The 14,308-nt window shown below is 42.5% G+C and overlaps 1 protein-coding gene across 3 annotated transcripts in view; it reads right to left on the bottom strand.

Annotated features, from left to right (window-relative positions):
* LOC144475061 (LIM/homeobox protein Lhx9-like) overlaps positions 1-10,432 on the bottom strand; it is a 99,045-nt gene extending 88,613 nt beyond the window's left edge. For 2 of the 3 annotated variants that reach the window (XM_078190605.1, XM_078190606.1), the window contains exon 1: positions 9,504-10,432. In XM_078190605.1, coding sequence (XP_078046731.1) covers positions 9,504-9,551 — 48 coding nt within the window. In that variant the 5' untranslated portion in view covers positions 9,552-10,432. Of the gene's footprint in view, positions 1-4,972; positions 5,076-9,503 lie in introns of those variants that run through there. The other variant, XM_078190607.1, reaches the window with a different exon arrangement.
* Positions 10,433-14,308: the final 3,876 nt, after the last annotated feature.

Here is a 14,308-nt window from a genome sequence, read left to right as displayed (position 1 = left end):
CTTGTCATCATCATAATCTTGTAACTATGAAGAAAATGGTACGGCAAGGAATTAAGCCATTAATAAGCGATCACAAAGAAAGGCAAAGATATGGAAAGTGTATTAAGAAGTTGAAAAATGATAATAATAACTTTATAAACTTGAAATTATTGGCAGCATCCAGTGCAATGAATTTTTATTTTACGAAGTTGTTAAACGGTGAGATTGAAATGAAATTGCAATGTTTTCTGTGCAAAGTCATTATTAATAATACATTCAATAATACGGAAATTATTAGGATTTAGACGATAATTATTTAAAGAGTTCTCGACATTGTTCTTATTTTTAGAACACTCCGGTTTCCAAACACAGCATTATCTAATCATTGTATTCTCTAGACGCATTATCACTTGCTAAAGAATATTAATAAACTTTTTTGATGATATAATATTTTGTATCAGAATATTACTAAAATAATTGTTCGGACAATAAAGTCTCTGCAGTAATACAAAATAATTTGAAGCGGATTAAAATTGCTCGAAATAATACAAAATTTGTGTGTTCAATCGCTTGCTTTAAAACTCGAAGAATTTAATTATGTCGAAAGAAACAATATTACTTTAAAACAGTATAGTTCTTTAGGACAATATGATTCTTTCGAACAGTATAATTCTTTAGAACAATATCGTTTTTTAGAACAGTATAATTCTTTAGAACAGTATAATTCTTTAGAATTATAATTTAATTTTGATAAGTGAATTCTTTAAAATTTAGTTTATTGAGTAGATTTTATGTTAAATAATGTTGGTTGAATTATTTTTAGGTTTATTTGATTTTAAATTGAAAATTTTATTTAAGTTTAATTTTTAATTGAATTTGATCACGAAAATTTTGTTGATGAAGTTTTATAATTCTTTAGAACAGTATAGTTTTTTAGAGTAGTATAATTTTTTTAGAACAATACAGTTCTTTAGAACATTATAGTTCTTTGAAACAATATATATATTCTTTAGAAAAATATAATTCTTTAGAACAATATATATATTCTTTAGAAAAACATAATTCTCTAGAACAATATATATATTCTTTAGAACAAAACCTATTCTTTAGCCTATAAATATCTCACCAACACGAAATTAAAAGCAAAAATTATTATAGCCTCCGAAAATACTATAACCAAAAATAAAATCCGTACAGTCTAATTTAAAGCGCAGCAAAGTGCATCTCCGTGCGCGCATCACCGCGCGGCACTTCGTGTCGCGCTTTCGCCACGGCCGTACGTAAACGCGTTGTTAAAGCGAGCACGATGCCCGGAGGCGCTGTGGAACCGCGTAAATATTTTGTTTACCGAAAGCGGCCGTGCCCGATTAAAAGCGTATCGCTGGAAGTCGGCGGCGGGTGCCGTGCGTCGAACATCCTAATCTCCTTTGGCCGGCGCGGCGCTGCGATTACTTTTATCGCCGCGAAACAGCCAGCCGGAGTGCCAGCCAGCCAGAGCCAGCCAGCCAGCGAAAATGGTTTTTCGAGCGCGTCGCTTTTTCGAGCGTTGCGCAACCAGATTTCCCGAGGGATAATTCATTTCGTCGGCATCGGCCGCGAAAACACGAAAATAAATAACCGGACCAACGGCGGACAGAGGCCGGCCCCCGGGGCCTGGCAAATTTACGAGCCGCCGCCGCTTTTTCGGACAACCAGTGAGTTATTCGACCTGAGAATTCCTCGGGGTGGGTCTCCTCGGACAATGATCGATTCTTCGGCGATGGGAGTCGATGCGACTCGGTTTCTTTGCCGCGAATTTCAAGCTAACGCGGCGAATTTCTGAAACAACGCCGCGAATTTCTGAAACAACGCCGCGACTTCGATTCCGCGTTTCACGGTTTCACGAGTCGTCGAACCTCTACGAGTCGTTTCGTCACTAGTACTATCAAACTACTGATGTGATTAGTTTCAAATATTTGTTTTTATAGGCTCTGATATTGTTAAAACAGTTTCGGTAGACGCTTCTACGCGAACAGCTTCGTCGACGCGGATGTTGTAACAAAAGTCGTAGGAAGTTCGAAGGAATCTAATCTTGTCGTTGTTATAAATAGACTGCGGATTTTTATAGAAAATTATGGTTGAATATTGCGACGAGAACGCGTCAAATAGTAATTACAAATCTGAATAGAACAGGAAAATATAATACTAAAAAGATTCTGAACTGTAAACACCCGCGTCTCTGATTCCAATAAACTCTCCTAACAAATTCCACAAACAATTACCCCAATAAATAATAAAATAAACAATACTAACCCCAACTAAAACTTTAAACCCTGTTCAATTTCTATTTGTTGCAATCGCTACAGAATCATATTAACTCCACGCGCCTAGGTTTCGCAACAAAAACCGCGTACCTCGGATTAAAAAAATTCCTCGTCATTAAAAATACCTAACAGCACGTATAAACATTACAGATCGCATTCCTGGTCGTTTCATCTAGTTTCCACGGCATGCGACGACAGGAATGCATCTCCGAGCGCATCCTGAATTTATCTCTAAATGCGTGTCGCATCAACCAATCGCGTGTCTTCGAATTCTTGCTCCAATTCAACGATTGTTCGGAGGTTTGCATAATTTTCAGACGATTTTGGAAATTGTGTAGATTAGGACGGAGACAGATCGAACGATGTACCGGAAATTTCGTTCGATGGATACGCGTTATCGTGGCCCGTATTCGGCGTCGTTTAGTCTCACGACGGCGACTCCGATGTTTTCGAGGCGCCCGCGCGCGCGCGCTCGCGAGCTCGTCAGCCTGGAGCCGAGGCCCGGCTCCGCCGAAGAGAGTGTGATTATTGTAACTTCGATGAGATAAGGGCATCGTGCCACGAACGTGTCTGCTCGTGATAGTGGCCCGTTTGTGCGGCGCGTAATTTATTAGTCGGCCAGGCCGAGATACGTCCGCCGCCGCGCCGGTCATCGCCGCACCGAACATCGCCTCGCTCGTTTTCGCGGTTTCGCGAAACCGACGCAGCGTTTAGAGACCATTCCGTCCCGCCCGTTTCACAATCCGCTCGCGAGCCCCTCGAGGAAGATATTTAATCGGAGAGCAGGAATTTTAGGATTGCCTTCAAATATGTATGTCTTTTTTAACGCCGACTGAATGGCAGCTTTGTTCTCGTCGCGGTCCACTCTCGAAACGATGGCATTTCCTCGGCCGTTTTATAGCACTGTTTACGAAAGAAAGACGAAATTCACGTGGCCGGGGATGAATTAGGTCTTGTTCGTGTGAGCGAGTCGTTTTAAAAAGATCGCGAAGCTGAAGCGTGTCGTGTCTGAGATTGAACTATTAAATTGCGTAACGAGGCTGATCGCGGTAGCTTGTGAAGGAATATTGCTACCTGCTGTCGTCCAACCGAATGGACTTATTAATCTATATTCTCTTAAAATAGACACTTCCAGCTTTAATTTAAGCTAAGTTTAATAAAAATAGCTTTACGGAAAAGCGTCCTAAAATCCATCTGAATTTTTCCTTTTAAATCACGCGGACCCCATGATGTCATCGGTCGATTCATTCTAATTTTTCAAAATGATTTCGTCGTTATATTGAAATCTAAGACTACCTGCCTTAAAATAGACACTTTCAGCTTTAATTTGAGCTAAGTTTAATAAAAATAGCTTTACGAAAAAGCGTCTTAAAATCCATCTGAATTTTTCCTTTTAATTCTCGCGAACTCCATAATGTCATCGGTCGATTCATTCTAATTTTTCAAAATGATTTCGTCGTTATATTGAAATTTAAGACTACACGTCTTAAAATAGACACTTCCAGCTTTAATTTAAGCTAAGTTTAATAAAAATAGCTTTACGGAAAAGCGCCCTAGAATCCATTCGAATTTTTCCTTTTAAATCTCGCGAACTCCATGATGTCATCGGTCGATTCATTCTAATTTTTCAAAATGATCTCGTCGTCATATTGAAATCTAATACTACCTGCCTTAAAATAGACACTTTCAGCTTTAATTTAAGCTAAGTTTAATAAAAATAGCTTTACGGAAAAGTGTTTTAAAATCCATCTGAATTTTTCCTTTTAAATCTCGCGAAATCCATGACGTCATCGGTCGATTCATCCTAATTTTTCAAACAGATCTCGTCGTTATATTGAAATCTAAGATTACCTGCCTTAAAATAGACACTATCAGCTTTAATTTAAGCTAAGTTTAATAAAAATAGCTTTACGAAAAAGCGTCCTAAAATCCATTCGAATTTTTCCTTTTAATTCTCGCGAACTCCATAATGTCATCGTTCGTTTCATCATAATTTTTCAAAATGATCTCGTCGTTCTATTGCAATATAGTCTAGCCCGTCTCAAAGTAGACACTACCAGCTTTCATTCAAGCTAAGTTTCATAGAAATAGCCCCGCCAGAACATTTCTCAAAGTTCATCCGAACCATCGCCGTTGCGCGAACGGATTTATCACGGAATATCTAGATTACCGAAATTACATCTTCAACAACCGAGCAAATTAATAATCATATAATTATAATAATTTACCGACCGTTTCCACCTCCGTACGAAAGACCTACCCGCATCTGGCGTTTCGGAATAGTATCGCGCTCGCAGATTGACCGGCAATTTATCAACGGCTCTGACAGTAAATCCAGCACTGTCCGCTCGACGTTCGAAATCGTTCGAAAACGCGACCGAAAGGAGATCGATAATTATCGTTCAAATAGCTCATTAGGAATCGGCGGAACCAGTTCCCGGGGCCTAAAACCACTAATCACCGATCGGCGACGGGCCGCGAAAAATCTCGTGCAACCGCGAACGAAATCGACGCCGTGGCCGTCGATCGTCTCGTCGGCGAGACGCGACGCGAAAAATCCGCGACGGGAAAAATCCGCGACGCTCGTATGATCGTTCGACCCGAATTTAACGAATTTAATGCGAGAGAGAGAGTGGGGAGACGCGTCGTCGCAGCCGGATAAAACGGAAAAAAGGAATTCAAAGGAATACCGTAGGTGGGGAGGGGTGGGGGTGCACCTCCCGTGTCCACCTCCTTTCGTCGGCTCTCCGCCGCGGTTTAATGCATCGGTTCAATTAGCGGGGCCGAACGCGGTGACACGGAACAATCAATTACGTTTGTTTACAAGGTGTACCCGTTAACGGCCCGGCCATTCAGCAGTCGTTTAAAACGGAAATTAACATTCCGCGAAGATGAACGCCGTTTTCGCTGATCGTACATTGTTCGGGCATTCGGGCCGGCTCGCGTTTAACCGGCGCTGCGGGATGGAAAACGAATGTCGACGTTTCGTGCCCGGCTTACAACGCGTTCCTCTGCGATTCGCGTTTACACGACTACGGGGGAACGCGAACGACTCCGGGGACCGAGAGAGATTCTCGTCGAGTTCGATGGCTATTGCTACGGGGGTTGCTTTGGAATCGTCGATAATTATTTTAACGACGATAGGATTTCGGTTCTCGACAATAGGATTTCAGTTTCTCGTCGATACGATTTCAGTTTCGTGATTTTCATTTCGGACACTGCATTTTATCGATATTGTTCTATGTCACTGAACATTGAGCGACATTAACCCTTTGCAGTCGAGTGGTGACTCTGAGACACCACTAAACTAATCACTGTTCTATCGCGTCACATAATAATTTCTATACAAAGATTAAATTTAAGAAATTACTAAATAGTGGAACTGTTGTTACGAGTGACAGAAATCAATTTCTTATGCATCAAAGTGCACTTTAATTGATGCTTAGAATAGAAATACTATGAGCCGGAAATTTCATTTCAGATTTACAGTTAAAATGGCTTTCAGTGCAAAGGGTTAATAGTTAAATCACTGGCGAATGTTTAAGTGGAATCTCGTTTTATAGGTAGATGTTATTATCAACATTTTGGGTACAAGAAATGCAACGATTGTTGAGAATATAAAATGACAGCTATTAAAAGGTGAGCTGCTTTGAAAAAGAAGAATTTCTGCAAAATCGAGAAACTTATACAGAAATAAATATTTCTAAAGCACTAGCTTTATATTTCTATCTTTATAATTCCATTTATAACTAATGATACAGTTAATTTCTGATGATTGATATATAATTTGTAATAATAGACTAATTAACGTTAGGAAACATTAAATAAACATTAAACCGATTTACCTTCGTTAAAGTCGATGTTTAATTTGCGACAGTGAACAAAAAGGTTCATCAATAAGTAACTAACATAAATATATCAAGGGTATGTCAAGGTTATAAATATATCAGTATTCTCTCTAATCCGACATTTTTTTATACACGAAGTATTGATAATAGCATGGAGAGGTGAAATAAAAGTCGATGTAAAATTTTGTCAGTGATTTAAACGTGACGGAACGTTGTGTTTAATGAAAACGTAATCGGTGAAATAATTAATAAGTTAAAGTAAGTAGAATTTGTACGCAATAATTTGGTGTCCAAGCTAGTCGAGCGACTTTGCTCATTTTTTATACTAAACCAAATTTACTAATTTTACGATAGCATAATCTATGGAGACATCTTTGTGTGAAATGATTGAATAAAATTGCAGCTAGTTTTAGAATTAAAACTTCGTAAAATCTAAGCGAATTCTATCTTTTTATTCTTATAAGTTATTTGTTATAGGTTTTTCTTAAACCGGTTGCTATTGTCTTCAGACAATACCATGTTTATTTCTTATGTTAGTTTAGCGAGTAGAACCCTTCATGTCACAAAACTAGAATAGAAAGTGACAGCTTGCGAAGAAAAAGTGAACAAATGCTAACAATTTGAACTCGCTACTGTAATATAGAACAACAAAATACAGAAATAAAAGCTTGAAGCTAAAAATATAATTGCTGTCATCGTAATTTAATAAATTTATACAGACAGCCTAACCTACGTCACATTGAGGTAACAAATATTCAAAAAGAAATCACCACAGTAATTAAAACAATTAATATCTACTCTATCAAGTAGACAATGTTAAAATTTATTTCATAAACCAACCAAGCCGGTAAAAATCTTCCATATTTTCTATTTAAAAATTACCGAAATTACAGAGACTCTTTCGCAGGAAATGCTCGAATAAATTTCTCAATCCAAGCGCTCGTTGCAATAAAAATTGCAAAAATTCGGTTTTATCATTCTCACGTATATGTCACTTTTAAAAACAGTTCCTAAACGATAGTTCGGCTAACACAAATACCTCGACCTCGGCTAACAAAAATAAATCCACGAAGAAATCTAATCCTCTTCGACAAAAATAAATCCGCGAGAAAATCCGACCCCTTTCCGCCGCGAGATTTGACTTTTCGACGAATCGATGACGTCGACTGTCATTATTCGAGGACATATTATATCTGCAGGACATAGGCGGCGACGTTTCCGAAGCAACCCCCGAAAAACCGCCGGCAAACCCCCAATCGCGATCCATTAACGCGGCGCACCGTCGACGCGCCGTGTCACCGTCGTAATCGGTATTTTTTTTTGCTGTCGGCATCGATCTACACACCGCCGCGAATCGAGAAACCCGTTCTCGGCCGGTGTCCGCGCGCGTTTCTCCGGTGAATATATCACCCGGGCGTTACGTCCGCCGATAAGCGTCGGGGACTCGTCCGCGACTGGTCGCGCGACGACCGGCAATATTCCAATTACGGGATCACGAGCAATAAAACCGCGCGCGCCGTCTCGAATTATCCGGGGCCCGGGATTTGTTTCCATTAAGGGGCACGAACCGGCGAGGCGTCGCCCGGGATTCGTTCGACGATCCATTTTCAACTATCGGCACGCTGACATCGCTCGTTAAATTAGTAACAGAATATCGGGAATATTCATGTTTCTGCGAACAGAGACGCCGGGGAAATTGCTCGGATCGCGCGCGACTTGAAACGCCGCCGTCGACGCTCTTGATTGCGATGTTAACGGCCATCGATCAACGGATCGTCGCGATCGAAAATATTCGTGGTTCCACGATGGACGCGTCGGAGACGGTCGCCGAGTTAATAAAATTCATAGCTGAATAACAGCGATATTAACGAGAATGTTTATCAACTACGACACGACAGGTCCGTGATTTCTCGGAACTGTGTTTGATAATTTGTATTATTTAAAAGCTTGTTGAAACCACCCGCATGTTAAACCTAGGTCTTCGAGTATATCCGTCTAACATCGTTTTAATTTAACCTTTTAGGTACGGCAGGATTTTGCGCAAATAAAGTTTCTCGTAACTAAATTACGATTTTCTCTTAATACATATTTTTTCCGGATATCTATATATAGTACTAATAACATATATTCTTTTCTTAATATATTGTATATACACACTTTCACTTTAATTGTTTGCTTTAATAAATAATAAAACAATTGAGTAAAGCGCGAGCCATTCGCGAAAGCTGCTATAGCGACGCGTGGTATCTAAAAGGTTAATTATGATATCATTTAATAATGAAACAAAAATTGTCAGCGCTGATTGCAAGATGCAGAAACCGCGGAGACATTTATTTCGTTTAATGACTTTCACCGTTTCGTATTCGACCTACTAATTTTTCTCATAAACGCATAAAGTCTGCGGTCTAGTAGCGACTCTATACTAATTCATGATCTACACTCAGCTAGAAACGTCACCCTAAAGGAACCGGCATCCCTTCGTCCCGGAATGATTTCCCAAAAGAGATGAAAATGCAAGGGTTGTTCGCGTCGGACGTCGCGAGGCTCTTATACAGTGGAACCACGAATATCCAGTCTCAGCAAAGTGGCATAAATGTTCAAACGATAAAACACTTGGTTAACTCTCGACCTATAGATCAACAGAAAACTACGATATCACATTAATCAATAAAAGTAACAAGACTCTATTCATTCTGTTTATAAACGAGTATTGTAACATTCGCCGCAAGCATATATTAGACGGATAAATAATTGGAAAACTCGCGAGCGTACGATCTGACAATCGTAAATTAAACAATTAGCGAACCGTCGTTTGCACGGTTAAAGCTATAGTTAAAATGCCAGATGTCATGTTCTCTTATTTACACAGGGAATCGTTTGGAGTTAAGGTACGGCTTTGATTGATGAAAAGTGAAATTTGCAGGTGAAAAGTGCTCGGTTGGCAGAGATGATTCTGATGTTCGAGGAGAATAGAGAATTGTGGTTCCACTGTGGGATAGAGCCCTTTGACAGCGTAGCGACGAGGAGGTCGACGGTCGAAGCCATGTATCCGTAAACGCGCTACGCTTTTAAAGAATTTAGCGATCGATCCACCTGTCAGTGGACAACTGGAGCATGAGAGATCATTCTTGCGGTTAGGAGAACCTCGTCGTTGGAAAGCTAGCCGGAGTGTCTAGGAGGTAAGACAGGAAGTGTGGAACGAGGAAGTGTCGCGTACGAGGAAAAAGACGACGGCGGAGGAGACGAGGGTAGACGAAAGGGGTTGGACGAGGACGTGGATCGCGGGCTCTGGTAGAAAGGGAGCCGGCCGTCGACGCGTCTTGTGCACGGCCAATGGGCAAAGAAGAAGCTGGAACAGAGGGATGACACTCACCCAGTGCATGCCGGTGGTAGGAGGGGCGCGCTCCTCATACACTCCCATCAGGGTGGCTGCTGTCGCGGGGTAGCTCCCGCCGAGGGTGCGCGACGCCGAAGCTGCTTGGGGGGGAGTCCCGGGGGATCCGCTTGCCGATAACGCGGAGATGGCGTCCGCTGCGCAGGTTCTCTTCCTCTGTCTCCTCTTCGTTCGAGCGCGGCCACCTTTTGCGCCCGAGAGAGCAGAGTTCCTCGACTTCCCTGGCTCTGCCTCGGGGCCCTTGCGAAACGTCTCCTCTCGCTGTCGTAGAACGTCACTGCTGAAACCACATACGCTTCTCGGCCGGGTGTCTCACCTGTCCGGCGCGATCGCTACGCCTCCGCTCCGTCACAGGCACATGACCGACGACAACCCCCTCTGATCTACAGTCACGGTTCTTTCGCTGATCAGAGTCGCACACTGCACAATATTCACTGACCGCGGGGTTCATCCACGCGAGCCGGGCAGACTGTGCTCAGTCCGTGGCAACGAATTCCCTGGTTCCATCGCCAGGGGCCACACCCGGGGGCCAGTTTACCGGTTCACAAAATTATCACTGCGGCCGCGACACCTGCACTCAATCGTAACGATCGTATTACTACCACTCGCCGTGGGGGCAGTCCTTCTCTCGAGGCATACGAGGGTGATCGACGACGGAAAGCCCGGGTCTGCTCTCTCTCTCTCTCTTTCTCTCTCGCGCGCGCGGTTTGGGCGACGGCGAACGCTTGGAGAACGGTCACGTCGGCGATGCCCGGTTTATGGCGCATGTGCCTGACCCGTGGTTTCGTGGACTACGGAACTCGACGAGACCCGACGACAGTACACGCCGAGAGGAACAACCCCAGGAAAACGAGGTTCGCGCGAGCACGCTGCGCCACGGTAAATACAGGCCCGTCTGCCGGGACGAAGCCGCGATGCGGAGTGAGGGAACCGGCACAGCTGCAACTGGTTCCAGCCACCGGCAGCGCCGCATCGCGGTCGAACTATCGAAGCCCGGCGATACAAGGTGGGGCGGACACGATTGCCCGCCGAGCGACGCCCACTTCTACCCCCACCGCGGGCCGCTCGCTCGCCACGCCCATTCCGCCGAGCAACGATTTCCCTCTCCGACGCGATTCCTGCCTTCCAGCCCGCGCGGCTCTCTTCTCTATAGCGGCCCTTCTCGCTCCGCGTCGCAACACCGAACTCCGAGCCCCGTCTGCACGGAGGACACCGGCGCGACGCGCCGCGCACAGTGGCGTAGACCGGCTCTCTCTCTCGTATTGTCGAAAAACCCGGAGGACCACTGTGCACACCCTTTGACCAGGTGATTCGGCTACCACCGTTCACCCCCTCCCGCCGCGGGCTTTTGTGCCACAGCTCTACCTGGAAGAGGGAAATTAGGTTGCTTATTAGGTAGCCAGGATAAGCAAGGCACCCCGGAGGACAACGATTCCGGCGAGGATTAGCGGAGTTGCTCCTAACACCTTTTCGGCTCTGTTCCGACGCCCTTCTATTTTACGCCGACTGGTTCCTTCTCGTTCTACGGGACCTCGTTCGACGCTTCGTAAATGTACCAAAATGTTTCAACGCGGAAAAACGCGTCGACTGGTTTTCTAGAGCGAAACGCGTCCTTTTATCTTATCCTTGAATTCAATCCTGACGTTTCACGTCTTTGACGATACTGTAAGACGTATTGGAAAGGTTGATTGATCACTGTGTTCCATAATATACTATACACTTTTACACTACATGGTAGACTATATTATATTAGCATTTGCATTTGTATAATAAATGTAGATATAATATAATAAATAGACTGTGGATTCGATGCATTTATGGCAGGAATTGTTAGCACAAATACAGAAAGGGTAGCAAAATTTCCAAAATCTAGAAATATTATTCTACAATTTCCAACCCCTTCAAATTATTAAGAAACGAAACAAAGTTCCTGTAGATTGCAATTAGTACAACTTATATTTTGCATTATTAACAGTGGACAAAGTGACCTAAAAAATACACAGCAAGGATTAACATGCCTATTAATGCACTTTAATTGTATAATTAATTGCACAACAATTCGATGCGTCCACAAACCTACCCTTAAACTATTCCGTTAACCTTTTAGATACTACGCGCCACTATAGTGGCTTTCGCGAATGGCTCGTGCTTTACTCAATTGTTTTATTATTTATTAAAGCAAACAATTAAAGTGAAAGTGTGTATATACAATATATTAAGAAAAGAATATATGTTATTAGTACCATATATAAATGTCCGGAAAAAATATGTATTAAGAGAAAATCGTAATTTAGTTACGAAAAACTTTATTTGCGCAAAATCCTGCCGTATCTAAAGGGTTAATAAAGTAATCACCAATCGCAACGTCGACTCGCGTTCCTTCAGGAATCACGCCATTGGAAATCCTCTCGCCACAATTTGCAAATCAGAGGCGGCGCAACAAATCAATTGGCGATCAATTTCGCGCGTTCGGGCGACCGAAAAAAGGAGTCGGCGAGGACCGCGAAGGGGGTTGAAAAACCGCAAGACACGGGACACGTCCCGGGACTGGCAATTTTCGCGTTGAAACCCGAAATTCGGCGGACCGGCCAATTACCGCTCGCTTCGCTCGTGCAACGGCGAGGAAGGAGGACGGGAGTCGCAGTTTGGCGAACGGACCGCTTAACCACCCCGCGCATTTGCATAAACATCCAAATTACACGGAGCCGTAGCGTCTGCGATCGCGTCACGCGAGCTTCGCCGGTGATCGGTCGTTTAACGCGGTTTACTGTCTGGACCATTCCATTTTACGGAACATTAAGACCCCAAGTTCTATTGAGATCATTGAAATCGCAACGATGACGTTGCGTGTGCAGGTTTGAGAAATAGGGGCTGGTTAAGAAAGTCGAGTTAAAACTGCGTTAACACTGTGGTTTTAACGCGGTCTATGTACATTAATTTATAGTGACGCTGAGATTGGATTTGCTTATATTACGTATAATTTTTATTGTAATACATACTTGTTTTTAATAATTAGTCATGGAGAAGTTTTTTAAATCTCGCGAGGTGTAGAAGGGAACATCGGAGACCAGCCATTTTGACTAGGTGCGTAGTTTTCTAATATTAAAGAATCTATTTGCGTTTAACAAAAATATACTTTAACGAATCGTGTAACATTTCACACGTGTTTAGATCTTCGAAGTTTGGACAAGGGGAACGTACGCGAAAACTATCATACAATATTACCATTAAGCACACACGCATTTACATATTACTCAAATATCCTAACCTCCAAATAGACATTCCAAGCATTCATAGTTTAGAAATAAATAGCGAGCCATGGAAATAAATATATGAAAGCAACGATAGAAGTGAATTAAAATTAAATTACAATTCTTAAAAAGGTGAAAAGAGTTACGAAAGAACTCCGATCACAAAAAATTACTATAAAGCATATATTATTTAAATTTCCTTTTCCTATCGATTCGAAATAAATTGCAATAAAATGAATAATCTTCCAACATGAAAAGATATGAAAAATAAATAAAAGAATCGGTGCTCGGATCTCATGGACGTTCAACGGGGGTGCGATTGGACCCGAGCAAGGGGTTGGCCGCGTAAGTTTCGCGCGATCGTGAATCCACCCGGAGAATCCCGAAGCCAGCGAAGCGGTGCAGTCGCATCCGGCCACGGTTTCTGCGGTGTCCGACGGGGTCCGGGCCTCTTTTTATTTCGCTGACTGGAAAGTCGATTCGGCGGAACAGCGAGGCGGCCTTCGTCTTTTTGCAGCGCGGCCACGCCGTCGAAGCCTTTGTTGTCTTCGCGCACGACATTGTCCGTTCGCCGAACTTTTTCGACCGGCGGATTTTCTTGCCTGTTACACAACCGCCGCCGCGGCGTGTCTCGGTCCGGTGTCCACGATAGACTGAAATCGCTGGACGGCCGAACCGCGAGCTGCCCGAAACGTTTTTCTTCCGCGGAGACGGAAGGTTGACGCTTTCCGTTGCCATTTCCCGCTTCGCTTCGATCCGCCGTCCGGGCCGATTTTGTTCACCCTTTGCTACGCGGGTTTTGTTAACCCTTTTAGTGCCGAACGACGATATATCATTGTTCGCGATACTTAATGTAGGTCGTGAAAATTTAGCTCAATGTTAAACTTTCTATTTGGTTAATGTTATGGTCAATGTTAAACTATCTATTTCGTTTCTATTTTGATTTCACTTATTTTCACAATTTTATTAAATTGTGAAAGAAATCTACAATAATATCTAAAAGAACTGTATAATAATATTGAAGCTTACGGTAGTGTAGTCTATCAAATTATTAATTACTATGACATAACCTAATTAATATGATGTAATTACTATGACATTACCTGACATAACCGATTCACAGGCTAAAATCGGGGTAAAAAGCCGATTTATATAAAGCCGGTCGATAAAGTGTTAAGAAAAGTGTCAGCGACGAAATATCGTTGCGCATCCAACAGCGTCTTACCATTTGCATTGCGGATCTTATTAGCCCTTTGCTCCGAGGCTCTTATTAACCCTTTTAGTGTCGAACGGCGATATATCGTTGTTCGCAACGCTTGTAAAAAGTGCCAGCGATATATCGTTGAGCATCCAATAGCGTCTTATCATTTGCATTGCGAGAGAACTCTATCGCAAATTAAATTTATATAATTATTATTACACATATATACTATTTATAAAATTTTTCTATTACTTCCATAATACCTTGCTTTATAAATCAAATAAATATCATTCTTAGTTTGGTATTTATAAATTCTTTCCCTTAATAAATTC

This window comes from Augochlora pura, chromosome 9, assembly GCF_028453695.1.
Source record: "Augochlora pura isolate Apur16 chromosome 9, APUR_v2.2.1, whole genome shotgun sequence".
Lineage (NCBI taxonomy): Eukaryota > Metazoa > Arthropoda > Insecta > Hymenoptera > Halictidae > Augochlora > Augochlora pura.
This window is presented reverse-complemented; position numbering and strand designations above follow the sequence as displayed.